The 14542-nt window shown below is 31.6% G+C and overlaps 2 protein-coding genes and 1 long non-coding RNA gene across 3 annotated transcripts; 2 read left to right on the top strand and 1 right to left on the bottom strand.

Moving 5' to 3' along the window:
- Nucleotides 1–1542: 1542 nt before the first annotated feature.
- Nucleotides 1543–3189, top strand: LOC110727880. The gene is made up of 2 exons (XR_002512593.1): nt 1543–2012; nt 2827–3189. It is a non-coding gene; the product is annotated as an uncharacterized LOC110727880 (long non-coding RNA).
- Nucleotides 3190–9864: 6675 nt separating this feature from the next.
- On the top strand, nt 9865–10814 carry LOC110727879. The gene is made up of 3 exons (XM_021907458.1): nt 9865–9969; nt 10058–10261; nt 10369–10814. Exons 1-3 carry the CDS (start codon nt 9916–9918, stop codon nt 10555–10557), a joined length of 447 nt encoding a protein of 148 aa, XP_021763150.1. The 5' UTR covers nt 9865–9915; the 3' UTR covers nt 10558–10814.
- Nucleotides 10815–11423: 609 nt separating this feature from the next.
- LOC110728301 (protein FAR1-RELATED SEQUENCE 5-like) lies at nt 11424–14258 on the bottom strand. The gene is made up of 2 exons (XM_021907973.1): nt 11949–14258; nt 11424–11856 (listed from the first exon to the last, which is right to left on the bottom strand). The coding sequence occupies exons 1-2, from the start codon at nt 14256–14258 to the stop codon at nt 11839–11841; spliced, it is 2328 nt and encodes a 775-aa protein (XP_021763665.1). The 3' UTR covers nt 11424–11838.
- Nucleotides 14259–14542: the final 284 nt, after the last annotated feature.

Raw genomic sequence — 14542 nt, 5'->3', positions numbered from 1 at the left:
GTTATATATTAGCAGTAAGTTTTAACAATTATTTTCACATCACAATAAATTAACTCATCTTATTATAAGAAGAAGAAAAAAAAACCTTAGCTTCTTAAGAATGGCAGGAAAGATTTCTATTGTTCCAATCCTTCTTATACTATTGTTTTGTTGCATGGCCCCTGGTGAGTACAAATCTTATTTTTGAGATATATATGTTTCCCCCACCAAGAATAACCCCCAACCTCCCTAAAATAACCTTCCCTCCCTCCTAAAACTCCCACCTATCTTGATACCCACCCCAAATTTACCCACCCACCCACCCATAAAAAACCCCAGTAAAAAACCGGCTGACCTAACCCCCCCTCTCCAACAAATCAACCCTAACATTGACACCCTCCCCATTATAGCTATAAATAAAAATCTTTACTCACCCTACTCAATTCTCCTCCGATCCTTCTCTTCTAATTGCCTTCCTTTTGTTGCTTGTTGTAGACATTGATGCTTATGAATTTGTTTGATTTTTTTTTTTTTAATTTTAATTTTAAGGTGTTGGTAAGATGAAGGAGGGGTGCATTTGTGGATGATTGTAGGAGAAAGGGGTAGGGTGGTATTTTCGAGTGGTTGGGGGTGAAATTACGGGGGTGGGGTAGATGTTTTAGGATGGTGACGGTGGGAGTACGGTGGTAGTGAGATGGTAATTAAGGTGACATGAAAGGGTTGTGAGTGGATGTGAGAGATTTTGAAAAAAAAGTCTTGCCTAGCTATTTTACGAGGATTAAGGTAAAAGGTTGCGGAGTAGATTATTTTGGATTACATAAAAGCGAGATAAAAAAGAGAATTGTGAAAGATGATATTATTAGTTTTAATTTTTTTCTCCTTTAGAAATAGTCTTCCATCATCCCAAATGATTTTGCTACAAACACACACACATATATATATATATATATATATATATAGGGGAGGGATCCGGTAAGAACCCCTAGATATATAAGAACCCTAGATATATAAGAATCCATCTCAACCGTAGGATCAAGTTGTTTTAGACGGTTAAGATTAAAACACGTGTCCAACTTTTTCAACCCCCTTACCCACCTCCCAACCTTTTCTCTCTCCTCTAACTTTCTTTCCCTTCTTCCCGATTCTCTCATTTTCTCTCTCCTAAAACCCCCAAGAATCTGATAGAAGTTGCAATTTGAAGGATTTTCGCTTCAGGTATGTTTTTCTTTTCGATTTTGTTCAAATTTTCATGAAATTAGCATGATGTTCAAGTGAATTTGCAGTTTTAATTGGTGATTTTTTGCAATTTTTAGGGTTCGGATTTAGGGTTCTATTTTTGCGATTTTTAGGAGTCGATTTTTGCGTATTATTTTGTGCGATTTTTGAGTTGGATTTTTCGTATGGAGTTTGATTATTTTGAGTTCGAGTTTAGCAAATTTAGGGTTCGAATCTTTGCGAATTATTTTGTTCGATTATTGCGAATTATTTTGTTTGATTTTTGCGAATGATTTTTGTTCGATTTTTGTTCATTATTTCGATCAATTTTTGTTCATTATTTTGTTCGATTTTTGTTCATTATTTTGTTCGACTTTTGTGAATTATTTTTGTTTGATTTTTGTGAAATATTTATGTTCGAAAAATTTGATCTGTCAATTATTTTTTTTTTGTTCGAATTAGTTCGATTTTTGCAAATTAATGTCAATTTTTGAATTTTTTTTTGAGTATGTGTATTCCAACAATAGATCTGTTGCTGCTATGGCTATTACTACAGCCTCTTCTACTCTGCCTACTGCCCCTCCTATCTTCTTCAAGGTTAATTTATATATATTTTGTAGTTGAAGGCATTTGGTGAATTTTATGAAGAAATTGATAACAAGAGTGTCGTTTTGTCCACTTTCGAAACAAGAAACATTGAGATGAAATGGAAGAGCAATGCAAACAAACATGATTGTGGAGTATTTTTGTTGAAGCACATGGAAACCTATGAAGGACAATGTCAAAAACAATGAAATTCGGGGCTAGAGAAGGGTAATGTACGTGTCAAGACATATGATTGATTAGGTTCTAATTACATCTCCATATTCTGATTATGTTCTAAAGTAATTCTGATTATGTTCTAAGTTAAATGTCTATGTTCTAAAGTAAATCTGATTATGTTCTAAAGTAATTATGATTATGTTCTAAGTTTAATGTCTATGTTCTAAAGTTAATCTGATTATGTTCTAAATTACTTGATTATGTTCTAAAGTAATTCTGATTATGTTATGAGTTAGATGTCTATGGTCTAAAGTTAATCTGATTATGTTCTAAAGTAATTATGATTATGTTCTAAGTTTAATGTCTATGTTCTAAAGTTAATCTGATTATGTTCTAAATTACTTGATTATGTTCTAAAGCAATTCTGATTATGTTATAAGTTAGATGTCTATGTTCTAAAGTTAATCTGATTATGTTCTAAAGTAATTATGATTATGTTCTAAGTTTAATGTCTATGTTCTAAAGTTAATCTGATTATGTTCTAAATTACTTGATAATGTTCTAAAGTAATTCTGATTATGTTCTAAGTTAGATAGATTATGTTCTAAAACAAATCTGATTATGTTCTAAAGTAATTATGATTATGTTCTAAGTTTAATGTCTATGTTCTAAAGTTAATCTGATTATGTTCTAAATTACTTGATTATGTTCTAAAGTAATTCTGATTATGTTGTAAGTTAGATGTCTATGTTCTAAAGTTAATCTGATTATGTTCTAAATTACATGGGAATGTTCTAAAGTATTTTTTATTATATTCTGAATTACATGTGTATTTTAATTTTAACGTGTTTGTATTTTTTTTGTTTGCAGTTTGAGCAAATGAAAAGGTTATGAGTGGAGTATTGTGGGAAGATTATAACATCAGAAGTAAATGAAGAACGGAAAAGAGTGATGAAGATGGCTAGAAAGTGGTCAAAGCTGAACAAAAATTGATATATGATTGTGTAAATCTTAAGTTTATATCTTTAGACATATATTTAAAACAATATATAGTACATTTTTTGTACAAATATGGAGATGACTATTTTGAACATGGGTATCATTTGGAATATTAATATCATTTGAAACATTAACCTGATTTGAAACATTATTTTTATAATGTTCTAAAGTATTTCTGATTTGGAATAAGCTTAAGTTTTTCTTTCGTACAATGAAGAAGGAAGAGGAAAGGAATGAGGTCACACTAAAGACACCAACTCCTCCAAAAACGACACAAAGATATTTCTACTCTAAGCTTCAATTAGTTGTCGCTCTCACCAAGTTTTTTTTGATATATATATATAAATACATTATACTACCTCCGGTCTACTTTAGTTGCAACTATTTCCTTTTTGGGCTGGTCCACATTACTTGCAACTTTCCCATTTCTTTCCTTTTTTAGTAACTTTTTAGTGATAAAATTACCATTTTACCCTTACTTTTTTTTTAAACACCCTAATTACAAAACTGATGGGTTTCAAATCGGTGGGTTTCGGGGTTGGTGTTTTGGTTTTGGTGGTTCTGATGTGTTGGGTTGGTGGTTTCGGTGTTGGTGGGTTTGGGGGTCGTTGGGTTTCTGGGGTTAGTGGGTTTCTGGTGGTCGTGGCCGGTGGAATCGGTGGGTTGGGGGTAGTTGGGTTTCTGGGGTTGGTGGGTTTCTGGTGGTCGTGGCTGGTGGAATTGGTGGGTTGGGGGTGTTGATTTAAGTTCGAATCCTACATAGGCAATATTTATAAATAACTATATAAGAAAAACTTTAGAAAATAGGTAGTAAAAGTTTAGAACATAAAAAAAAAAAAAAAAAAAACTTTAGAACATAAGTAGACTGAATTTAGAACATAGGCAAAAGAATTTTGAACATAGGAAAGAATATTTTAAACATAGGAAATAAAAACCGTTAGAACATAGGTAGAAAAAATTTAGAATATAGGAAAAAATTAGAACATAGGTTGAAAAAATTTAGAACACAGGAAAAAAAAACTTTAGAACATAAGTAGACTAAATTTAGAACATAGAAAAAAAAAAAAATTTGAACATAGATAAAAGAATATTTAGAATATAGGTAAAAGAATATTTAGAACGTAAACAAAAAAAAAGAAAAAAAAAAAGAAACTTTAGAACATAGGTAGTAAAAATTTAGAACTTAGGAAAAAAAAACATTAGAACATAAGTAGACTGAATTTAGATCATAGGCAAAAGAATTTAGAACATAGGTAAAAGAATATTTAGAACATAAGAAGAAGAAAAAAAACTTTAGAACATAGGTTGGAAAAATTTAGAACATAGGAAGAAAAAAAAAAAAAAAAAAAACTTTAGTATATAAGTAGACTAAATTTGGAACATAGAAAAAAAAAATTAAAAAATAGGTAGACTAGATTTAGAACATAAGAGTAGGCAAAAAAATTTAAAACATAAAAAAAGAATTACAGAAATGCCATTACTAAAGGATGGTTTTAGATGGTTGGATCAAAACTAATAAATGGTTGAGATTGGTTCTTATATAAGATTGAGTTCTTATATAGAGGAGGGTTCTTACATGAGCCTTCCTCTATATATATATATATATATATATATATATATATATATATATAGGATTAGGATCATGTAAAAACAAGTCTTAGGGTGAAAACATGAAAACAATTAATCCCAGCCGTAGATTATAATCTAACGGATGATATTTAATGTATATATATCCTAATTTTCTCTCTCCTCCCGCGAAAACACTTTCTCTTTCCTCTGTTATTTTCTTCCTCCTCTTCCTTCTCTCTTCACTTTCTCTCTCCTAATTTCTCGACATTAGCGAACTCCTTCAGCAACATCGCTTCAATTACCATCAGCGAACTCCTTCAGCAACACCGCTTCAATTACTTTGATTTTTAGCAATTTCTCAGCTCTACGATCTATTATCAGGTGAGTTCTTTGTGGTAATTTCGCTATTTTTGCACGATTTGAGGTTATTAGGTTTCTGAAATTTTGTTTGCTGGAATTTCATGAGTACTTTTTTGTAGATTCAACCGAAAATTTAATGTCTATTATGTTTTCGTGTATGATTTTTGTTTAATTTTGTAATTTTGCATGTTTTTTTATTTTATTTTTTCGATTTGATTTTATTTTTTGAATTTCAACTTAAGTTTCGTTTTAGTAGAAGTATTTTTTAAATGTATTTTGTTTAATTTTTCTTAATTTAAGTAAACTAGGTTTTTATGTGTATTTTTGCTCGAAATTCTGCTTTTGTTGTTCTTCTTCATCTTCTTAGTAACACGATTTTTGTTGAGCATAATTTTGTTTTTGTTGATTTCGAGTTTAGCTGATTTTTGTGGATTTTGATTTCGAATTAATGCCTGTTAGGAATGCGAATAACTAAAATGCGAATTGTGTGTGTGTGTTTGTGTTTGGAGTAGTTAATTTGAATTTTGAGTAATTTGAAGTGTTTTTAGTGGATTTGTGAGTGAATTCGGGAGAGTTTGGAGTAGTTAATTCGAATTTTGAGTAATTTGAAGTGTTTTTAGTGGATTTGTGAGTGAATTCGGGAGAGTTTGGAGTAGTTAATTCGAATTTTGAGTAATTTGAAATGTTTTTAGTGGATTTGTGAGTGAATTAGTGAGAGTTTGGAGTAGTTAATTCGAATTTTGAGTAATTTGAAGTGTTTTTAGTGGATTTGTGAGTGAATTAGTGAGAGTTTGGAGACATAAATTAGCTACACTGGTTCCTGCTTCCACTTGGTGTCCAACTCGATTTGTATTTTCCCGTGTTCCGTTTGGTGTAGGCAACAGGAATGGTCATCAATCTCTTGCTAATGATGATCTGGAATTGAGACCTGACCAACATGGTGACATGTTTGGAGATGGACTAACTGCCTTGGTTGCATTGGTGTTCCTTGATGCTGTTGTGTTTCTCTCTTACAACCTGTCTTTTCTTATTTGTGATTTGAAGTGGTTTCAGCTGCATCAAATGTCATTAGGTTCCTACATGAATTATTTGCCTTTTGCACTTAGATAAATTTTCTGGTGTTTGTGATATTGATGCAAAGACTCTTTCCACATCAACCGTAGAAAGAAAGAAAGAAAGAAAGAACATAAAGTATGAAGAATGCTTCCTGGTTTAAGATACTGACTTTGATTCTATATGTCCGATTTTTGGTGTTGAGAGCAGATTGCTTAAGCGACTAACCCAGGAACAAACATCTGGGGTGGATTTGTGATAGATTGCTTCTGATCATGCTAAATCGACATCTACATGACTTTCTTGACTGTTGAAAAGTGTACTTCTAGTCTGACATATGTGCATGGTTAATTTGACTCTGTACTGGATTTTGCTTCAAAATTTCTGAATTAGGCCTGTTTTGAACTTGAATCAAGGTAGCCAGAATTCGAGGATTTGGATACCTTAGTTTGATTTGATTTTCACTGCCCTGACCTGACTTGAATTGATTTTTTTATTCGTAAACAAATTGGTTGTCAAAAGACATAAATATGAATATGACCTGAACTTGTTCTAAACCAAACCAAAATAAACTGAATCTTTTTGGAGGGGTGTTGGACTATGTTATTTTTGAAGTTTTGTTTTAAAAAAAGGTCACTATGCCATAAAAAGAGGCAACTACTTTGGTTTCTTTTGTTTATCTTTTTGTATGTCTTGTTACAGGGTGCAACAAGGATTTTCATTCGATTTGGATTAGATTTTATAACTATGGTGAGAACTAGAGGTGGTGCTACTTTTAAAAAAAGGAGAGGCCTTCGTAGCTCAACAGGAGGAGTTAAATTGAAAGATACAGGAGGTATGATGAATGTTTGATTTTTGGATTATTAACCTTAATATACTAGTTGCTCTATTATGATAGTCTCCTAATACTATAGAATGTAGGTCCCTATATTAATATAAAAGTTACTATATTATTAGTTCTCTATGTAACTGAAAAAGGTCACTATATCAATGACAATGATTATTATTTTTAAGTTATTAGTTTGCTATATTATAATTGTTTGCTAGATTAAAATGAAGATAATTGTATATATAACTATATGCTTGCGTGTTTTTAGCATGTATCAATCTCGATCATGAAGATGAAGAGCATATTGATGATGGAAGCAAAATGATCGATGATGATACTAACAGAGATAAAGATGCTTGTATTGAAAAAGGATTGAAAAAGAAAGCTATCACTAAGAAAAAGAAACCTTCTAACATTGAGAATGCTATACCTTTGTCAACTGTGATGGAAGGAAAGAAGGGGAATAAGTCTTCTTCTTCACATGCTATTGTTTTGCCAGCTAAGAAGAGAAAGTTGGATGAAAATGAAGGTCTTAAAGTGAAGAAAGTGAAGGCAAATAAGGATAAGAACATTGTGATTCATAGGCAAGAATCTGCAATCATAGATAGTGATGTACATATGTAAGTGAATATTTGTTTCTTTTTTTTGAAGTTTTGTTTAAAAAAAAGGTCACTATGCTATAAAAAGAGGCTACTATTTTGGTTTCTTTTGTTTATCTTTTCGTATGTCTTGTTACAGGGTGCAACGAGGATTTAAAACACGTTGCAGGCCATTTCATTTAGTAGAGATGATTAAAACTTTTTCAGATGATCAAATCAAGGCTGTTAAAGAAATTGGCTTTGGAGGTTTGTTATCTTTGAAGGTGAAACGAACTGCAACTGATATGCTATCATGGTTGGTAGATTGTTTTGATCATGGTAGCTGCATGTTTACTATTGATGGTAAAAAAGATTTTGTTGTGACTGAATTTGATGTGTATGATGTTTTTTGCCTTCCTTGCAAAACATCTAAGAAAGTTGAAGAAATTTCTCGTTGTGCTAATGTCATCAACCCTGATTATGATTTAAAGGTTAAATGGAGGTCTCATTTTGGTCTTATGGGTGAGAATGATCAGATTCCTTTGGGTTTTTTGGAATCTAAGATCCCTTTACTAGTAGATGGTGGGGAAGAATTCAGACAGCTTTTTATCATGCATGCTTTTTCAAGTTTTTTAGCACCTACGTCCAACAGAACTGTGGATTTGAGAATTGTAAAATGTTTGGTTGATGTTAATCAAATAAGAATTTATAATTGGTCAAAATATGTCTTAGATAGACTTTGTGAAGCTGTGAAGAGCTACAAAGAAGGAAATATAGAATGGTTTTGTGGTTGTGTTTTGATGTTAGAGATTATCTATTTTCATCGATTGAGGTTTAGGAATGTTGTGTTAAATTCTACAATACCTTTAATTCAACATTGGACTGATGTGGATATAAGAGATAGAATTAGAAATGAAAAGTTGTCCAAGGGTTTTGGGTGTGGAATTCTTGAGTTTGATACATATCCAGTGAGTGAGAAGTTGCAATTTGAGGATGGACAAGTTGTTTGTAATCAATTCAAGGAAGCTCCTGTGAATCAAACTTCTGGAAAAGAATCTGTTGTTTATGAAGGTGTCCGTAGCAATGTTAAGGGTGTTATTCAGTTTGAGCTACCTGCCAGTTCAATGTCTAATGAGGAAATCCGTTCAATTGCTATTGATGTAAGTATTTTACCCTTTAATTCTGTCTGTCTGTTTGGTTTTTTCTTTCTTTTTTTTTTTTTTTGTCACAAATTATTTTATTAAATCTAAGTGGTACATTTTTTTTTCACAGGAAGTTTATGAGAAGTTTTTGCTCATGAAAAGAGATTTAGAAGTGGTATCTAACTTCTACATGAATGAGTTGAAAGTGTTATTTCAGACTCGTAAATCTAATGATGCTTCAACTTCGACACCTCCAATGTCCCAAACTGATTTATTCTTTATGAATCCTCGTGTTCATGAAATTGTTGATGAGATTGTGTCTCTTGTAAATTGGGTAAGCAAAGTGCCTAATGGTTTGGATGATGATGATATTGATGATAATGGTGCACCTGCAAAAGAGATTAATGTTGTAGTTGGTGAGGTTCCAAGGATAGGTTTTGAGCATGTTTTGAGTAATGGAAAATCTAAATGCTCCCTTGCTATGGATGTTAGTCTCTTTGGTGATAAAGTTACATATGTAACTGAATATATGAAGTCAAGTAATAAGGATATGAAGGTTTTGGATGCAGTTGTCCAGGAACTTGTTGACTACTGCATTAGTGATTATCATGGTTTCGATCTCAAGTAAGTCATGTCATTGTTCTTTTTGTTATTTATTTTCAAATTTTAATAATAAGTGACTATGTTAATATACATGTGTCTTTTTATTTCCTTGTACAGTGAGGTGTTGGTATCTTTTGGCAAACCATTTGAGATTACAAGGAATGAATTCCTTTCATTAGGTGCACCGGCTATTGCTATATCTTCTGTTATTATTGATTGTTGGGCTATGTTGCTTAATGAAAACCAGAAGAGTAGTGCACATGGACCTCAAAAACTATATTTTGGTGTTTCTCAAAGTGTAAGTATCTTTCGGCTATTTAGTTACTACATCATTATAATGGTAGTTGTTCATTATAAAAAATTCATAAATTAATTTCACTATGTATTGAAAACAGTCACTATGATTCATAAATTAATTTCACTATGCAATGAAAACAGTCACTATGTAATGCAAGTAATTACATTTAAGAAAAATAACTCTACCTTCTAATTTTTTTAATATTTATTAATGTTTGTTCTTTTTTAGGCTTTTTTACTGAAAGTTGCAAACACAGATAGTAACACACAAGACATTGACAAGCTATTTGACATTTGGTCAAGATGGTTGTTCATTCCTTGCAATGATTTTGATATTGCAAATGTTGAGTTGGTAATACATTGCAAATGTTGACAATCATTTTTCAACTAAGTACTTTTATATTAAGTTTTTCAAGCTTAATAGTTGTTTATTTATTTATTGCAGATATTTGTTCCTATACTCTTGAATGAACACTTTTTCCTAATTGTTGTGAATTTGAAGGAAGAAAAGCTTCAGTTCATAGATAATATGAGTTATGATACAAAGTACATGAGTGAGGTTGAGAAGTTCTCTGATGTTCTGGTAAAAATATGATATTTTGGATTTTATTTGTATTTTTCTAGTTAGGATATGCTTCATGGAACCTAAAGTATTAATTTATTTTGCCTAGAGTGATATGCTGAGTACTTTTCTTGATCAACGCCTTCCTCAAAGTAATGACTCAGTGAAGAACATGATTGAGTATACTTTGGAGTCACCTTCTGTAAATTGGAAGTCTGGAAAACAGAAGAATAATGATAGTGGCATTTATACTATGGTCAGCATGCTTTACTTTGATGGAGCTGATGTGTTCGACTGCAATGTTTTGAAAACGGTTATCTCGTCTCATTTTTTTTATTTGGCTTTCAATTTTTATTATATTAACTATTTCCTCCATGGAATTTAACTAGCTTTTTTATTCTAATTTTTGCTTAAATTTAGGTTTCAACTAGACGGACATTGAGAGCTCAGATTGCTGCTACTCTGGTATTATCTGATATGAACATTGTCAGAGATGAAGTTCTTGAAAAGCTATCTGAATTCAGATTAATAAGGAGTCAAGTTGCAAAAGATGTTTTTGATGGGATTAAGAAGAAAACAAAGCAAGGTAAAAAGGAAAAGAAAGTATAGGCAGACTAACGAATATGTGGATGAAGTTTTTTGCTCGGAAGTATTTGTATTTTGCACAGAAGTAGGAAATCTAATGTAATGATGTAGTTTGCATCAACAAATGGATAATCTGACAAAATTGTATAAGTGTTAATATAGAACAATATGATATGATTCCAGTTCATACAAAGCTTTTGAATTGGTGGTATTGGTAGTTCTTTTGATATGTAATCTTTAATTGACATTCAAGAAAGTTTAGTGAAATATATATTAGTTATAAATTTGGCGCCTATGTTATAAAAAAATGGTACCTATGTTATTTAAAAAGGTTTCTATATGATAAGGTCACTATGTATTTAAAAAGGTATCTATGTTATTTAAAAGGTTTCTATATTATAAGGTCACTATGTATTTAAAATGTTATTAGTTCAATGTGTTATATATAATTAAGTTATAATGCAAAATTATCACCATATTCATTATTATATTTTGTATACATATGTGACAAGTTTTCAAAGGACCTATGATAAATATGTACCTAAAAATGTCTAACTTTTTTTTATCTCTTAAAAAAGAAAAGAAAAACTTGAAAAAGGATATTATATTACTTTTTATAGTCATTATGTAAGTAAAATGGCATTATATGAGGTAAAAATTTCCAATTACTATGCGATGCAAAAGGATCACTATGAGATGCAAGAGCGTTACTATGTGATAAAAAAGATGTCTATAATAATCTGTCTCTATTTAAATAAAAGGTCACTATGTAAGGTAAAAGTGTCGTATTTATATTAATCTATTCTTAAGCTATTCATTTAGTATATCAATTAAAAGAACGAGCCCCTCCTTCCCTAACTTTGTATTGGCTTAATCGATGTGGATTAGAAGAATTGTTAAAATGTGAGTATTTTTTATACGGTTGTTATATCATAATAAAGGTCATTATATCACTAAAAAGGTTATCACGGAATAAGGTGTCAATACGATGAAAAAAAGTCACTATGACGTTAAAAACACATACTATAATATAAATTGAAGTTATCATATGCCAATATGTCACTACATCAAAATAACAATATAAAGGTCAATAAAAAGTTTAACAATAAAAGGTCACCCTATCAATAAAATTTGAGCAATTAAAGGTCCCTGTTTAATATATGTGAAACAATAACAATCACTATATCAATAAAAAGGGCACTATAGCACTATGTTCTTTCTTTCCTCTCATCTCCTCTATTTCAGCACTAGGCTGTCAGTAGCCGATGTTGCTTCTTGTAAATATGAAGTGGTTTTGCAGCCTTTCTACTCTTCTTTGAAATCCTGAAATCATGTACACGAACATATATAAAGTGAAAATCTAGTGGGAAGTAAACATAGTACAAAATTTATTTATTTTTTTACTACAAAAATACCTCATTCAAGTTGGATTTTTTTTGCGGACAATTCCGACTATCATGGTTTGTTCTCTGACCACAAGTTCTACAAAGTCTATCTTTCCTTTGGCTTTCCTCAATAGCTATCTCTTTGTCAGATTTTTTCCTTTTTCCACTACCACTACCTTTGTTGGAAGACTTGTTTGGAGGAAGAATATCAACAACTATGTCATTAGATCCAACAAATAATTCGATGTGTTTATTTTTTGCCTCACGTTTATCAACTGGACTTATAGAATCCAAGTCTTTCATCTCATTTTCAAAAGATATTAGCTTAGACAACAATGACTCTAGGCATTCAACTTTCTCCTCACAAAGACTTACACATGAAAAAAACCTGCACCATAAATCACCAACTAGCTTTTGCTTCTTATCCTTCTCTGCCCCATCAAGCAAGTTGTTTAAGCCAAAAATTGGTTTCTTCATAGCTTCTTTAGTCCAACGATGTAAAACATATTGCCTTGGAATCTCAAATAAGAACTTTCCTTTCATGACAAAGAGAATGTGACGACATAATATTCCAACAGATTCAAACATTTTACAAGAGCATGAAGCATCATTAGAACACAAAACATATGTGACATGATAGCTTTTTTTCCTTGTGTTGTCAACAATTCTATATTGCTCAATCCCTTCTTCTTCTTTGATGGTAACATTACTTATACCACAATTGTACAAAGCATGCTTGAATTCCTTTTGGAATATGTAAAATACATTATGAGTGTAAGCAAATGCAGCATGCTTTTCCAAGTACAGGGGGGTGACAAGTTGGGGATGTGTAGTTTTTGAAGTAGCATTCAACTTGTCTTGTGTGTGCCTTTGAGCATCGATTGCAGATTCATAGCGAAACCACAACTCAACCAATAACAAATGCTGATTGGTGAAATTAGTGAAAAAGCTATTTTCACTCTCTGATCTTTGAGTTGACCTTAAAATCCCACCCATAAAAAGGTCACGAAAGTAGGAAGGAATCCACATATTCCTTATATTATACATATTTTTGAACCAATCTTCATTCACTAAATCAAATTCAGACATCACAGACTGCCAACCAATTTCAAATTCTTCTGGTTCAAGGTCTCTATTCCACACAACAGAGTTTAGTTTATGAAGAAAATCAGTTTCTAAGCATAATTTGGGCCCTACCTTTTGTGGCACTTTTTTCATAATGTGCCACATACAAAACCTATGTTTTGCCTTATCAAGAACTTTTTCAATTGCCACTTTCATCGCAGGGTCTTGATCTGTCATGATACAGGTAGGCTGACAGTTATTCATTGCCTTTAAGAAAGTTTCAAATAACCATTCAAAGGATTCAATATCCTCCTTTGCAAGTAAGCCTATCCCAAAAGTCACACACTTACCATGGTGATCAACACCCGTAAATGGGGCAAAAACCATAGAGTATTTGTTGGTGTCAAATGTTGTATCAAATGTAATCATATCACAGAACAACGAATAATTTTTTCTACTAATTGCATCTGCCCAAAATACTCTTGTCAAGCGTTGATGTTCATCCATACAATGCTCAAAGAAAAAGGCACCTTCACTGTTTTCAGCTTTTTCTTTCAAATTGTTTATAAACATCGAAGCATCTTTCTCTTGTATGTAAGCTTTCAAGTCTCGATTAAAGTTCTTGAAATCATTCAATGTTGCACCTATATTATCATAGCTACCAAGATGTTCTTTCATCAACTTATAAGACTTGTTTGGACCAATGTTCAATCTAGAGTTGTCAAAAATGAATTTTTTCTGGCCAAGTTTAAGGTTTCCAACATTTGCCAAAAAATTCATTGTGTTGGGAGAAGCAAGATTGTGGCTATGAGATTCATGAAAGACATAAACCATCCATTTTCCATCTGAACGTTCTCTAAACCCAATCATTGCATTACATCCAACACGATTTATGGTTCTTTTTCTAGCTTTAGGATTTTTATCTTTGTTAGAAACTTTTGCTTTAGTTTCACCATCCTTCGTAAACCCTTGTTTATTACAATGTAAATATTTCAAGTAGACTTTATCACTATCTTTAATTCTCTTTTCAGTACCTAGTCTTACCACAAACCCACCAAATCTAGCATATTGCTTATAAAAATCAACACCTTTAAGTAAGGAATCAAAAAGCATACCAAGTGTAGGCTTTAGTTCAGGGGGACAACACGGTATAAACTCTTTTGTTCCTCTGGGAGTGTAACACACACTTGGGCCCTTTAGTGACGGTAAGTTTTCAGCAACATTGGTAGTTGTAGATGTATTTGAGCAACTACCTTCTTCTGACTCCTCTTGCATTGTCTGCATATAATATCAAATATATGGTTTAAAATGGGTACTATAATAAAATAATCCATTCCATGGTGCAACTAACTGGACACCAACAAAAACAGTCTAAAATATATGGTTATGGTATCATAAAAAAGAGTTACTATATCGTATTAAGCAAGGTGTTAGTCATTTAAGCAAATACACAAACACCTTATGTGCAACAATTTCTCCTAGTGTTTAATATCATATATCCAGGAAAAAAAAAACTTTAATATAAAAAAAATATATATATATTGCAAATATTTATACAA

The sequence above is a fragment of the Chenopodium quinoa genome, unplaced genomic scaffold, assembly GCF_001683475.1.
Source record: "Chenopodium quinoa cultivar QQ74 unplaced genomic scaffold, ASM168347v1, whole genome shotgun sequence".
NCBI lineage: Eukaryota > Viridiplantae > Streptophyta > Magnoliopsida > Caryophyllales > Amaranthaceae > Chenopodium > Chenopodium quinoa.
Note: the sequence above shows the minus strand (reverse complement) of the source record. Positions and strands in the feature narration are given on the sequence as shown.